Source organism: Clarias gariepinus, chromosome 6 (assembly GCF_024256425.1).
Source record: "Clarias gariepinus isolate MV-2021 ecotype Netherlands chromosome 6, CGAR_prim_01v2, whole genome shotgun sequence".
Classification (NCBI taxonomy): Eukaryota; Metazoa; Chordata; class Actinopteri; order Siluriformes; family Clariidae; genus Clarias; species Clarias gariepinus.
The window spans coordinates 40,822,501-40,837,500 of NC_071105.1; the positions used below are offsets into that span (position 1 = coordinate 40,822,501).

The following is a 15,000-nucleotide window of genomic DNA, read 5'->3' on the forward strand; positions in this document are numbered from 1 at the left end:
AGACTAATATTAGTTTTTCTTCACTTACATTAAACTAATAATCCATTTATCACATTTTTCTTCATGTTGTAATTCAGAATAGAACGTGCAGGGAGTCCAATGCATTTATGTGATTTAAGTTAAAAGTTATTATATGGATATGAAGCTTTACTCACTTTTTTTTTAACACACTGCTATTATTTTGAACACAACTGTATAAGCAGTGGAAGATCTTCCCAGGTGGACTATCTGCTGTGTAGGAGATGAAATCTGAGGAAGATTAGCGACGGTAAGGTGGTTGCAGGGGAGAGTGTAGATAGACATATTGGATGATGGTCTTTGGGAAGACTTTGGACATACAAAAATAAAAAAGACGGTGAGGACAAACCCAGGATTAGATGATTAGAGCCCAGCATGGCTCACTCCAAAGAACAGTTACAGTTTAATCACAATCACAGCATGATCATAATCATCACAAGGTGACCTTTTATTCAGATCGTGAAGCTCGAACTGAAACACGAGTCTGAGGCCAGATTTCAGTGACACACCGTTTTATTTTTATCCTTAATATTTTGACAATTTGAAACGAAACTAAAACATTTTCAAAATTGTGGAAAAAAAATCAAATAGTAAAAATGTCAAACTAACAGTTTCATCGTCAACATAAGATTAATCTCATTTCATTTAAAATCAACAGAGTGTCGAGTTCAACCAGATAAACAGTCTAAGGGATGATCTCATCAGTGACATCATCATTAAAGCTCATTAAAGGTTAATAAAATGCATTGCTCATCAGAGTCACGACAGTAATTTTACCCATAATCCACTGCAATAGGCTGTTTAACCGTTACATCACAGTGTGTAGAGGTGGTTTATCACCCCGACCGCCACACTGGATTACCCATGATCCTTTACAGCAGACTGGTTCTCTCTGACTCAGTGTAATGTTTAGCAGCTCTCTGATTGGCTGAGAATCTCAAATGGCACAAGTGGGCAGCTTCCAGCTGATAGTGGGTGTGGTCAAGACTGTGGGTGTGGTCAGGGCTATCTGAACACACCCACGTTGATTGACAAGGCCACTTCGGGCTTCCTGCTCTTTTTTTTCTCCGAGCGCTTACTCTGGCCCCTAGTGGAGAAAACACATCATCAATATGTGCGCGCGCGCATGTGTGTGTGTGTGTGTGTGTGTGTGTGTCTGTCTCACCTTTGCTCTGTTTGTTCTCCAGGTATTTGTCCAGTTTTAACTGTACCGAACTCCCGATTACTGTCAATCACCAGATTCTATACACACACACACACACACACACACGTTTGTCAAAAATCCTTAAAAAAAACTTTGATAAAATCCAGAAACGTTTGTGTTATTTTGTGTATACATTCACTGCTATATTAAGTTGTGTTACTGTGTGTGTGTGTGTGTGTGTATACACACCTTAACTGCTATAGTGTCACCGTCTCTCAGGCAGTACGGCGCCCCCTGCAGGTTCACTCCTTTACTGTTATTCTTATTCTGTTTCTTCTTCTTCTGTTTAGAGACAGACTGAATCTGTACACACACACACACACACACACACAATGTTACATAGCTGTTCAATACAATCGGTTTCACTCTGTCTCACCCTCTCCCTCACACTTTGTGTCATGTCTCACTTCTACACTCAGCCCCTTACTCCAACTGTCTCACTCACTTCCTCGTCTCACTCTAATTCTCACTGGGACAGTCTCACTCTCAATGTGATGGTTTTACTCTCTCCACGCCTCACTCTCTCTCTCTCTCTCCACACGCCTCACACTCTCTCTCTCTCTCCACACGCCTCACTCTCTCTCTCTCTCCACACGCCTCACTCTCTCTCTCTCTTTCCACACGCCTCACTCTCTCTCTCTCTCCACACGCCTCACACTCTCTCCCTCTCTCCACACCTCACACACTCTCTCTCTCCACGCCTCACACACTCTCTCTCTCTCCACACGCCTCACTCTCTCTCTCTCTCTCTCCACGCCTCACACTCTCTCTCTCTCTATCTCCACGCCTCACACTCTCTCCCTCTCTCCACACCTCACACACTCTCTCTCTCTCTATCTCCACGCCTCACACTCACTCTCTCTCTCCACACGCCTCACACTCTCTCCCTCTCTCCACACCTCACACACTCTCTCTCTCTCCACGCCTCACACACTCTCTCTCTCTCCACGCCTCACACACTCTCTCTCTCTCCACACGCCTCACTCTCTCTCTCTCTCTCCACACGCCTCACACTCTCTCTCTCCACACGCCTCACACTCTCTCTTTCTCTATCTCCACACGCCTCACACTCTCTCTTTCTCTATCTCCACGCGCCTCACACTCTCTCTTTCTCTATCTCCACGCCTCACACTCACTCTCTCTCTCCACACGCCTCACTCTCTCTCTCTCCACACGCCTCACTCTCTCTCTCTCCACACGCCACACTCTCTCTCTCTCCACACCTCACACACTCTCTCTCTCTCCACACCTCACACACTCTCTCTCTCCACGCCTCACACACTCTCTCTCGCTCCACACGCCTCACACACTCTCTCTCGCTCCACACGCCTCACACACTCTCTCTCGCTCCACACGCCTCACACACTCTCTTTCGCTCCACACGCCTCACTCTCTCCACACGCCTCACTCTCTCCACACGCCTCACTCTCTCTCTCCACACGCCTCACTCTCTCTCTCTCTCTCTCCACGCCTCACCCAGTAGTTGATGGTACTCCAGGTGTTTTGTTCAGGCAGGTGTTTAGCAAGCAGCAAATTCTCCGGTGAGATTCCACAGTGGGCGGAGACTGCATGGTACAGCCCTGCGGGGGAGGAGTCTAGCTCCGCCTCCCATACAAACTCATGAGTGGGGAAATATGCACTCTCTTCAGACATGCCCACCTCCTCTTTGGCCACGCCCACACGCAGACGTAGCACAATAGCCTTTGGCCTGAACGGAGAAAATATTTGCATTAACCATTTAGTAACGTATGTGTGTGTGTGTGTGTTACACATTGAACTTACCCAAGGTTCTCCTCACACTGCAGCTTCTGCACACACACCTCAGATCCCACCGACAACTTTAGCTTCCTGGGAGACACACCGAGAGAGTGAGTAAGTGTGTGTGTGTGTGTGTGTGTGTGTGTGTGTATTCTCGTGTGTCTGTGAAAAATATACACACACACACACGCACAGTACTGTGCAAAAATCAGCAACTGTACAAAATCATTTAGTATTTCCACTGTATAACTTAAACATTAATAAATAAATAACATTGGGGAGAATATATGCATGGCTGTGCAGAAAAAAACAAAAAAACTAATGTACACTCCTTGGATTTGCATAAAAATAGAAAGGAGCGAGTGTGATTAAGTTACCAGAAGAACTTGTATTTTCCAGCACGCTCAGTAAAACCTAACAACTGTTCTACTAATAGTTCTGTGCAAAAGTCTTGGGCACATACAAAAATATGGCATAAGCAAAAGACGCTTTTGAAAACATTTCTGCATCAAAGAAACTTCTATAAAGAGCAATAAAATAAACAGCCAATATTTGGAGTGAAAACTCATTGTTTAAAATCAGGGGTTTTAGAAACAGATTTCTGCAGTTTTATAGTAAAACAGCTGTTAGGTTTTACTGAGCTTGCTGGAGAAAATAAGTTCTTGAAAACTAGTCTGTCTTGTACTATATTGTTTTCTTTGCAGCCATGCATATAATTCTCCTGTAATGTAATTTATTTATTAAATAATATATTTTTAAGGTATATATGGAAATACTGAATGAATTTGTATATACAGTGGAACCTCAGATTACGAGTAACGCGGTTTACGAGTGTTCCGCAATACGAGCAAAGATTTTTAATACATTTTGACTTGAAAAATGAGCATTGTCTTGTTTTGCGAGCACAGGGTATTATGCATCACGCAAGCGCTTCTTGTTTTGACAGCGAGCGTCACGTGATCACAACTGAGCCAACGGTTCCAAAGACGAGAGAGTGTGTGTGTGTGTAATTTGACACCGTGATCCTTCACTGACACACACACACACACACACACACACACACACACACTCTCTCTCTCTCTCTCTCTCGCATTTACAGAGTCCCTTTCCACCCCCTCCTCCTCTTGGCTTCCCACACATACAGACACACACTCTCTGCCTTACACAGAAACTCCGCTCTATCGCGATTCCTTTCAAAGGTAAAGTACCAGTTATTTTATTTTTATTTTTTTTACTTAAAAGCAGTGATTCCACTACTATGCGCTCACGCGAGTGTGACTAGCGATGTTCCTTGCTAATTTTTCTGATAAAACAGCCTTTCTGTTAATGTGTGTGTGCACATACATTACACACACACACACACACACACACACAGCACCAGTGTGCACAAACGGAAACACTTATCTGTTGGGATTTATTTTAAATTTTTTTTAAAGTGAAGTGCAGATTATTTTGTTTTATTTGTACTCCATATTTTGTATTAATAATTTTTATGTATTTTTGTGAGCTGTAGAATGAATAATTGGAGTTTCCATTATTTCTTATTAAAAATTTAAATTTGGTTTACAAGTGTTTTGGAATATGAGCCCACTTCCAGAACGAATTATGTTTGAATTCCGAGGGTTTAACTGTAAATATGCAGACACGATAAACATATATAACAAAATTGATACAGTATATAATATGATGGCTAAGACTTTTGCACAGTATTGTATATGTGTGTGTGTGTGTACCTGAGTGTGAGGTGGTTTCCTCTGAGGATTCTAATGAGTTTTTTTCTCTCCACCAACCAAACCCGTAGAAATTCAGGAGACGGAACACACACCTGCACCAGTGCAGGCAGAGTCAGCACCTACACACAGAAAATTGACGCGCTAAATTATCATGTTTAATGTGTATGGCATAGCGTGCAGTGTGTATGGCGTAGTGTGTAGGGTGCAGTGTATAGTGTGTAGGGTGCAGTGTATAGTGTATAGTGCAGTGTGTATAGTGTGTAGTGTATAGTACAGTGTGTATAGTGTGTAGTGTATAGTGCAGTGTGTATAGTGTGTAGTGTATAGTGCAGTGTGTATAGTGTGCAGTGTGTAGTGTATAGTGCAGTGTGTATAGTGTGCACTGTGTAGTGTATAGTGCAGTGTGTAGTGCAGTGTACAGTGTACAGTGCAGTGTACGGTGTACAGTGCAGTGTACGGTGTGCAGTGTACAGTGTGTAGTGCATAGTGCAGTGTGTAGTGCAGTGTATAGTGCAGTGTGCAGTGTATAGTGCAGTGTGCAGTGTATAGTGCAGTGTGCAGTGTATAGTGCAGTGTATAGTGCATTGTGTAGTGCATTGTGTAGTGCAGTGTGTAGTTTACAGTGTGTAGTGCAGTGTATAGTGCAGTGTGTAGTGTATAGTGCAGTGTGAGTGTATAGTGTGTAGTGTATAGTGCAGTGTGTAGTGTATAGTGCAGTGTGTAGTGTATAGTGCAGTGTGTAGTGTATAGTGTGTAGTGCAGTGTATAGTGTGTAGTGATAGTGTATAGTGCAGTGTGTAGTGTATAGTGCAGTGTGTAGTGCGTAGTGTATAGTGTGTAGTGTATAGTGCAGTGTGTAGTGTATAGTGTATAGTGCAGTGTGTAGTGCAGTGTGTAGTGTATAGTATATAGTGTGTAGTATATAGTGCAGTGTGTAGTGTATAGAGCAGTGTGTAGTGTATACTGCAGTGTGTAGTGTATAGAGCAGTGTGTAGTGTATACTGCAGTGTGTAGTGCATAGTGCAGTGTGTAGTGCAGTGTATAGTGTAGTGTCTAGTGTATACTGCAGTGTGTAGTGTATACTGCAGTGTGTAGTGTATAGTGTGTAGTGTATACTGCAGTGTGTAGTGTATACTGCAGTGTGTAGTGCATAGTGCAGTGTGTAGTGCAGTGTATAGTGTAGTGTGTAGTGTATACTGCAGTGTGTAGTGTATACTGCAGTGTGTAGTGTATACTGCAGTGTGTAGTGCAGTGTATAGTGTAGTGTCCAGTGTATACTGCAGTGTGTAGTGTATACTGCAGTGTGTAGTGTATAGTGTGTAGTGTATACTGCAGTGTGTAGTGCAGTGTATAGTGTGTAGCGTATACTGCAGTGTGTAGTGTATTCTGCAGTGTGTAGTGTATTCTGCAGTGTGTAGTGTATTCTGCAGTGTGTACCTGACATTTGAGCTCATGCAGTGAGGCCTCGTCTGAGATTTCAATAAAACCAACAGACTGCAGCCCTGTAACACACACACACACAAAACAAACAACAACAATGGTGTAGTACATGGCTCTTCAAAATCTGCTGTGTGTGTGTGGTGTGTGTGTAAAACCTGTAGTGTGTGATTCTGGTGTGTGATTTCTCTCGCACTCATCACTCCGATCCAACCAGCTCACTGCCAAGTTTAGAAATCCCTGAAACACACACACACACGTGCATCAAGGTCACAGAGATATAGTAAACAGTACACACACGCAGATGTTGACTATACGGGTGACGCACGCGCACTGAGAATAAGCATGGGAGAAGGATTACCCACATTCCCACAGCGACAGAGAAGAACCATTGGCTCAGTTGTGATCACGTGACAGTCGGCGTCAAAACATGAAGCGCATGCGTGACACATGACACTCAGTGATACTTGGTGCTCGTATATCAAGTCAAAATTTATTACAATGTTTTGCTCGTCTTGTGGAACGCTCACAATACAAGGTTTCACTGTACAGGCGGTAAGTGAGTGAACAGAAACGTTTCATACACACGCATTCACACACACACACACACACACACACACACACACACACACACCTACCTCCTCCATTAGGAATAAAGCGCACACATGATCACATGATGTGAAGCGTGTGGTTATGTGACTCACCTTTGGAGGAAGGTGTCCCTCAGTGATCACAAGTGTGTCTCCGCTAACCACTTTCATCTCCACCAGAGAGACATTCTAACACACACACACACACAGCTTATTAAGTAACAAACTAAATTTTAAATTTAGGTCTTCCATACAGGTATAGTGAGTGAGTGAGTGTGTGTGTGTGTTTAGTACTGTACCTCATCCATCAGAGGTTCCCCAACCTCCTCACACCAATCCATCCTTCTCAAATGCCAGCACGTTCCTACACACACACACACACACACACAATTACATGGTAATATTACTGTAGTGATGTACAGTATATAGCTTTATATACTACACCCCTAACCCCAACTCCTCCACTCTTCACCCCTAAACAATACAGACTACACCCTAATCCTTACACACTATAAATATACCCTGCACCTAACCCCTCCACCCTACTCACTACACCCTAACCCTTCCACACTACACCCTAACTGCTACACTCTAAAAATATACCCTGCACCGCCTTCCACCCTGCACACTACACCCTAAACCTTCAACACTATTCATATAACCTACACCTACCTAACCCCTCCACCCTACTCACTACACCCTAACCCCACCAAACTACAGACTACACCCTAACCCAACTACACCCTAACTCCTAACACCCTAACTCCTCCACACTTATATTTAGCACAAAATTTAACATGAAGTAAGAAAGTGACTGAGTGAGCTTTTACCAGTGAGTTCAGCCTTCTTCAGCATCACCATCAAACACTGAAACACACACAAATGACAGGATTAAAAACACACAAACACACACACACACACACACACACACACACACACACACACACACACACACACAGGCTCACACAGGCTCACACATGCAAACACATGCAAACACATGCAAACACATGCAAACACACCTCCTTCACAGTAAGCGTCTTCTCCACGATGATCTCCAGCTCTGGGCCTGTAGGTGGCGCCACTCTGAAGAACAGGAAGAGCTGCAGGACACAGTAACAGCACACACTTACGGCTGTGTCCCATTACAGACTTTAACACTTCTCCTAGTGCACTTTCCCCCGAACGAAGTCCTTTGAGACATCTTTTGTGACACAGCTGTTTATTAAATTACACTTACTGCACACAATTCACTTTCAAGTCATGTTTGACCTTCAGGTGCATGTCCATGTGGGCGTGGCTAGGTAGGAAACCGGGCGTGGTTTTGCAGTAACCAATTTACATAGTGACTGAACGGGGCATTAACATGAGGAGTGAAACATAGAGAGTTTCACATACACACACACACACACACACACACCCCACCCCATACACATGGGGTAATATTACTGTAGTAGTGTACAGTATATAGCTTTATATACTACACCCCTAACCCCTTCACCCTACACCCAACTCCTCCACTCTTCACCCCTAAACAATACAGACTACACCCTAATCCTTACACACTATAAATATACCCTGCACCTAACCCCTCCACCCTACTCACTACACCCTAACCCTTCCACACTACACCCTAACCCTTCCTAACACTTACACACCACCCCATACACACACACCACATACTGTACACACACCACACACCCTACGCCCCAGGAGCTAGTTCATTCTGTATCATTGTTCTATAAATATCATAAACATGTTCATTGACTGTTTGCTAGATTTTTGTTAAAGTCTAAACCTTCCAGAATAAACCCCTTGTTTTACCTGTGAGGAGTTTGGGGCGTGTCCAGGACAAAGACACAGTGATGTCATCAACTTGATACCTGCATCACAGACAGTCAAGTCTTCCTGGACTGTAAAATGAACACACACACATACACATACACACACACACACACACATACACACACACACACACACACACACATACACACATACACACATTAGCAGCAGTTGTGTTGGTTAACAGTACAGTAAGGTTGAACAGTACAAAGTTGACCTGGAGGTAAAAGTTTCCCTGTTCGGTCCCTCTGTCTCAAACAACACACACCACCTGAGAGGGAGGGAGAGGAGGGGCACTGCAATTAGAGTCGATACATTTCGCATTTAGTGTATAGTGTTCAGTGTATAGTGCATAGTGTTTAATGTATAGTGTATATAGTGTACATAGTGTATAGTGTTTAATGTATAGTGTATATAGTGTACATAGTGTTTAGTGTATAGTGTTTAGTGTATAGTATACAGTGTATAGTATACAGTGTATAGTGTTTAGTGTATATAGTGTATAGTCGAGTGTATATAGTGTATAGTGTTTAGTGCACAGTGTTTAGTGTTTAGTGTATATAGTGTATATAGTGCATAGTGTATAGTGTATATAGTGTATATAGTATATAGTGTATATAGTGTATAGTGTATATAGTGTAGTGTATAGTGTGTATAGTGTATATAGTGTAGTGTATAGTGTAGTGTATAGTATATAGTGTATATAGTGTATAATGTATATAGTGTATAGTGTATATAGTGTAGTGTATGGTGTATATAGTGTACTGTATAGTGTATAGTGTATATAGTGCATAGTGTATATAGTGTAGTGTAGATAGTGTAGTGTAGATAGTGTAGTGTATAGTGTATATAGTGTACTGTATAATGTATATAGTGTACTGTATAATGTATATAGTGTATAGTGTATATAGTGCATAGTGTATAGTGTATATAGTGTATATAGTGTATAGTGTAGTGTATAGTGTATATAGTGTAGTGTATAGTGTATATAGTGTATAGTGTAGATAGTGTAGTGTATAGTGTATTGCAAGAACGTCAAAAATGGTTTACTGCCAAAAGAGGACTGCAGAAAGGAGATATCGTGCTAGTTGTAGACAGTTCAGCACCTCGTGGATCGTGGCATATTGGAAGAGTAACAGAAGCTCTACCTGATTCCAAAGGACTCATAAGAACTGTTAAACTTAAGACAAAGACTGGTTTCTTGGAAAGACCAATTACCAAACTTTGCTTGCTGTTGGAAGATGCAGAAACGTAGGACTGATTTAATCGTAATTACTGAACAATGATTAAAGGATGTGTATTATTTTTCTTCTTGTATAGACATTTTTGGCTACATTTATATTTCATTTATTGTAATTGATGTTTTAACCCTCACTTAGGGGCCCGGGTGTAGGAGCCATATTTATCTTTCATAATTTTTCTACATATTTACTTGAATATTTTGTTGCTGTACTGTTACTTCTGTTTATTTCCCCGAGTGTGTGCCCCCTATAGGTGAGAGGGGAAAAATGTGAGATGCCACCCCTAACAGGAGGGGGGCGCTGGTGCGAGAGCACACAATTTCTTGACCGTGCACATGGAGCTTAGAGGGCATGGTGCACCAAGCCAGCAAGCAATCTTTAAGTTGTTTGTTTTTGTCATGTTGGAAATCATTTTTACTTTGATTTAATAAACTTGAGTTATTGTTTGGAACACTATCAAGCCTTTCTCTGGATCTATTCATTCAACTTGCACGCGTCAGAATATTGCATCAACACCTCTCACAGAGGCCAAGAAACAAGGGACAAATCGGACATTGAAACTTGTTTTTACCACTACAGTGTGTATAGTGTATAGTATATAGTGTATATAGTGTTTAGTGTATATAGTGTATAGTGTATAGTATATAGTGTTTAGTGTATATAGTGTTTAGTGTGTATAGTGTATATAGTGTTTAGTGTATATAGTGTTTAGTGTATATAGTGTTTAGTGTATATAGTGTTTAGTGTATATAGTGTTTAGTGTATATAGTGTTTAGTGTATAGTATTTAGTGTATAGTGTTTAGTGTATATAGTGTATAGTATTTAGTGTTTAGTGTATATAGTGTTTAGTGTAAAGTATATTGTGTATAGTGTTTAGTGTGTATAGTGTATATAGTGTTTAGTGTATAGTATTTAGTGTTTAGTGTATAGTATATAGTGTATATAGTGTATAGTGTTTAGTATTTACTGTATAGTGTATAGTGTATATAGTGTTTAGTATTTAGTGTATAGTGTATATAGTGTATAGTGTATATAGTGTTTAGTGTATATAGTGTTTAGTGTAAAGTATATCGTGTATAGTGTTTAGTGTACAGTATATAGTGTTTAGTGTATAGTATTTAGTGTTTAGTGTATAGTATTTAGTGTATAGTATTAAGTGTATAGTGTATATAGTGTATAGTGTTTAGTATTTAGTGTATAGTGTATATAGTGTTTAGTGTATAGTGTATATAGTGTTTAGTGTATATAGTGTTTAGTGTATATAGTGTTTAGTGTATATAGTGTTTAGTGTAAAGTATATCGTGTATAGTGTATAGTGTATATAGTGTTTAGTGTAAAGTATATTGTGTATAGTGTTTAGTGTATATAGTGTTTAGTGTATATAGTGTGTATAGTGTATATAGTGTATATAGTGTGTATAGTGTATAGTGTTTAGTGTATATAGTGTATATAGTGTTTAGTGTATATAGTGTATATAGTGTATAGTGTATATAGTGTATAGTGTTTAGTATTTAGTGTATAGTGTATATAGTGTTTAGTGTATAGTGTATATAGTGTTTAGTGTATATAGTGTTTAGTGTATATAGTGTTTAGTGTATATAGTGTTTAGTGTATATAGTGTTTAGTGTAAAGTATATCGTGTATAGTGTATAGTGTATATAGTGTTTAGTGTAAAGTATATTGTGTATAGTGTTTAGTGTATATAGTGTTTAGTGTATATAGTGTGTATAGTGTATATAGTGTATATAGTGTGTATAGTGTATATAGTGTGTATAGTGTATAGTGTTTAGTGTATATAGTGTATATAGTGTTTAGTGTATATAGTGTATAGTGTATATAGTGTATAGTGTTTAGTATTTAGTGTATAGTGTATATAGTGTTTAGTGTATAGTGTATATAGTGTTTAGTGTATATAGTGTTTAGTGTATATAGTGTTTAGTGTAAAGTATATCGTGTATAGTGTTTAGTGTATAGTGTATATAGTGTTTAGTGTAAAGTATATTGTGTATAGTGTTTAGTGTATAGTGTATATAGTGTTTAGTGTATATAGTATATAGTGTGTATAGTGTATAGTGTATAGTGTTTAGTGTATATAGTGTATATAGTGTTTAGTGTATATAGTGTATAGTGTATATAGTGTATAGTGTTTAGTGTATATAGTGTTTAGTGTATATAGTGTTTAGTGTAAAGTATATCGTGTATAGTGTTTAGTGTATAGTGTATATAGTGTTTAGTGTATATAGTGTGTATAGTGTTTAGTGTATATAGTATATAGTGTTTAGTGTATATAGTGTGTATAGTGTTTAGTGTATAGTGTATATAGTGTTTAGTGTATATAGTGTTTAGTGTATATAGTGTTTAGTGTATATAGTGTTTAGTGTATATAGTGTATATAGTGTATATAGTGTTTAGTGCATATAGTGTTTAGTGCATATAGTGTTTAGTGCATAGTGTATATAGTGTATATAGTGTTTAATGTATATAGTGTTTAGTGCATATAGTGTATAGTGCATATAGTGTATAGTGCATATAGTGTTTAGTGCATATAGTGTTTAGTGCATATAGTGTTTAGTGCATATAGTGTATAGTATATATAGTGTTTAGTGTAAAGTATATTGTGTATAGTATATAGTGTATAGTATATAGTGTTTAGTGTATATAGTGTTTAGCGTATATAGTGTTTAGTGTATATAGTGTTTAGTGTATATAGTGTTTAGTGTATATAGTGTTTATGGATTAGTTACCTGTGAAGTGCTCCTGCAGCTGCATCTCCTCCAGGGCTCTTTGTTTCACCTCACTTAGCAACTGCACACACACACACACACACACACACACACACACACACAAGTGCACACTTCAACACACTCTCACATTCAATCTTTGTGTGTATGTGTGTGTGTGTGTTTACTGACTGTGCTTCCTGCAGCAGGAATCTTCATCACTCTCTTCTCCTCTTCCTCCTGCTCCGTGTGTGTGAGACACTCCACCTGCAGCCAGCGGCAGTCTGACGGTGTCGTCACGGTAACCACATCTTCGCTAACACTGAACACGCTGCAGCCGAAAATAAAGAAATTAGAAAACGGGTTCGAACCCAGAGTCAGACTGGGCGTGTGAGAATCGGCCCCGCCCCTCTGACCTGTTGTTCAGGTGTGTGTGTGGCAGCAGCAGCAGTGTGTCTCCGTCCCGCAGCGTGAGCTCTCTCAGCGTCCTCCTCATGGCCTCAGGGGAACACACCTTCCACCTGCTGGCCCCGCCTCCTCCTCCTCCTGGCCCCGCCCCTTGCGCCTGCTGACACACCAGCGCCTCCTGCATGCTGAGAGCCTCCCGCACCCCGCCCAGTGTGACCCCGCCCGAAAACCCCCGTGTGACATGCACAAGACCAGAGGTGTCCGCTTCAGAGGCTCCGCCTACTGAGTTAACACAAGTCACGCCCACAGAGTCCAGCTCCGCCTTATCTGGCCTTAGGATATTTAACAGCAACGGTTCATACTCAGCTCCAGTCTGAACACACACACCATTCACCTAACACACACACAGACACACACACACACACAGACAGACACACACACACGGTTGTATTATGTGTCTTGGTGTGTATCTTACACTTGTGCTCTGATGTGCTCGTTGTGTGTTACCTCGATCCCGTTCCAAACGAACAGCTCTGAGCCGTTATACACTCCAGCACTGCACAAAGACTGCTGATCGTCTACACACACACACACGGATTAGTAATCTGATTTACATTTAGGCACTTGGCAGACGCTCTTATCCAGAGTGACTTACAAAAAGTGCTTTAAAGAATGATTACATTCTATTAGGTGATAATCAAACACACTCCAGACTCTGAGGTGTGTGTGTGTGTGTGTGTGTGTGTGTGTGTGTGTTCACCTGTCAGTGTGTCGTACAGGTGGAGTCCTGCTGGCAGGGTCTTAGTGACTGTCAGTGCCATGTCCCCTTCCCATGCATCCTGCATCTGAACACACGCACACGCACACACACACACACATACACACACACACACACACACACGTTACTATATGACTGGGCTGAAAAGAGGTGAGACAGAGTGCAGAGGGAACAGTAGTGTAAAAGACAACGTGTCCCACTCTGATGATGTCACCTGGTAGACGGCGAGTCTCAGGTCTCCCACGGTCCTCCTGCGGTCAAAGCTCAGTGTGAGTGTGTGTGCGCCCGAGTGCGTGTCCATGAGACGTAGAGCTCCGCCCTCAACGCGGTAATGAGAAGCGAAGTGAAGCCGCACGTCGATGCTGTTACTGAGGACGTCGAACTCCGCCCTAAATAACAACAACAACAACGTTAATAAATCTGTGCATCATCACCTTTGATTGTGTGTGTGTATGTGTGTGTGTGTGTATGTGTGTGTGTGTGTATAGATACACACCTCCTCTGTTGTAGCTTGGTGTTTTCCTCGTGCACCATCTGCAGCAGGTGAGGAGGAACTCCGAATGCAGGATTACCCAAAGCTGTGCAACACACACACACACACACACACACACATCAGAGACGATAATCCTGAGTGTGCATTGGTATAACTGTTTTCCTTGCGAACACACACACACACACACACACACACACACACACACACACACACACACACCCTGGCGTGGCCGCTGCAGTGTGTGTTTCCTGTAGAACAGCATGTACGCGCTCTCTTTGCCCTCGTACTGCTTGATGATGTCACTCTCTCTGATCGCCGTCACCGTCGCGTCGTTCAGGTCGAACCAGTGTCCTGTCACAGGCTCCGCCTCCAGGCCAAAATCTGACCCCGCCTCCGACTCATCCTGGGCCCTTTTTGCTACTGATTTTGGCTCCGCCCCCTGCTCAGGCGTTACTGCCGGGTTTCTGAGAGCCACGCGGGAGCCGTTCATCAGGAGCACGAACACGTCCGGGTGAGACTGCAGAAACTGGACACACACACACACACACACACACACACACACACACACACACAAAATGGCATAAACATTGTAATTAAATGTACAATAACGCAGGTTATTGTGAGTGTGATTGGTAGTTAACGGGGAGGCGGACCTTTCTGATTGGTCCAAACTGCTTCCTGAACTTCTTACTCCAGGAGCAGCCGATCTTCTCCATCAGCTTCTGACCGAGTTGGTCCAACAACACACCACCGTCTGGCTCCTGGGGGGTCACACACTCG

General features: G+C 41.5%; 1 protein-coding gene across 1 annotated transcript in view; it reads right to left on the bottom strand.

Moving 5' to 3' along the window:
* Positions 1 to 519: 519 nt before the first annotated feature.
* The window catches only part of usp40 (ubiquitin specific peptidase 40), a 20,806-nt gene continuing 6,325 nt past the window's right edge, over positions 520 to 15,000 (bottom strand). Inside the window, exons 10-32 of the mRNA XM_053499376.1 lie at positions 14,874 to 14,981; positions 14,440 to 14,746; positions 14,224 to 14,305; positions 13,942 to 14,116; positions 13,710 to 13,794; positions 13,457 to 13,527; positions 12,958 to 13,343; positions 12,734 to 12,872; positions 12,566 to 12,626; positions 8,797 to 8,850; positions 8,562 to 8,650; positions 7,760 to 7,840; positions 7,571 to 7,607; positions 7,040 to 7,104; positions 6,855 to 6,929; positions 6,309 to 6,390; positions 6,151 to 6,215; positions 4,714 to 4,832; positions 3,005 to 3,070; positions 2,699 to 2,930; positions 1,412 to 1,525; positions 1,184 to 1,260; positions 520 to 1,105 (exon numbers count right to left, since the gene is read on the bottom strand). Coding sequence (XP_053355351.1) covers positions 1,024 to 1,105; positions 1,184 to 1,260; positions 1,412 to 1,525; positions 2,699 to 2,930; positions 3,005 to 3,070; positions 4,714 to 4,832; positions 6,151 to 6,215; positions 6,309 to 6,390; positions 6,855 to 6,929; positions 7,040 to 7,104; positions 7,571 to 7,607; positions 7,760 to 7,840; positions 8,562 to 8,650; positions 8,797 to 8,850; positions 12,566 to 12,626; positions 12,734 to 12,872; positions 12,958 to 13,343; positions 13,457 to 13,527; positions 13,710 to 13,794; positions 13,942 to 14,116; positions 14,224 to 14,305; positions 14,440 to 14,746; positions 14,874 to 14,981 — 2,652 coding nt within the window. The 3' untranslated portion in view covers positions 520 to 1,023. The remainder of the gene's footprint in view (positions 1,106 to 1,183; positions 1,261 to 1,411; positions 1,526 to 2,698; positions 2,931 to 3,004; positions 3,071 to 4,713; positions 4,833 to 6,150; positions 6,216 to 6,308; positions 6,391 to 6,854; positions 6,930 to 7,039; positions 7,105 to 7,570; positions 7,608 to 7,759; positions 7,841 to 8,561; positions 8,651 to 8,796; positions 8,851 to 12,565; positions 12,627 to 12,733; positions 12,873 to 12,957; positions 13,344 to 13,456; positions 13,528 to 13,709; positions 13,795 to 13,941; positions 14,117 to 14,223; positions 14,306 to 14,439; positions 14,747 to 14,873; positions 14,982 to 15,000) is intronic.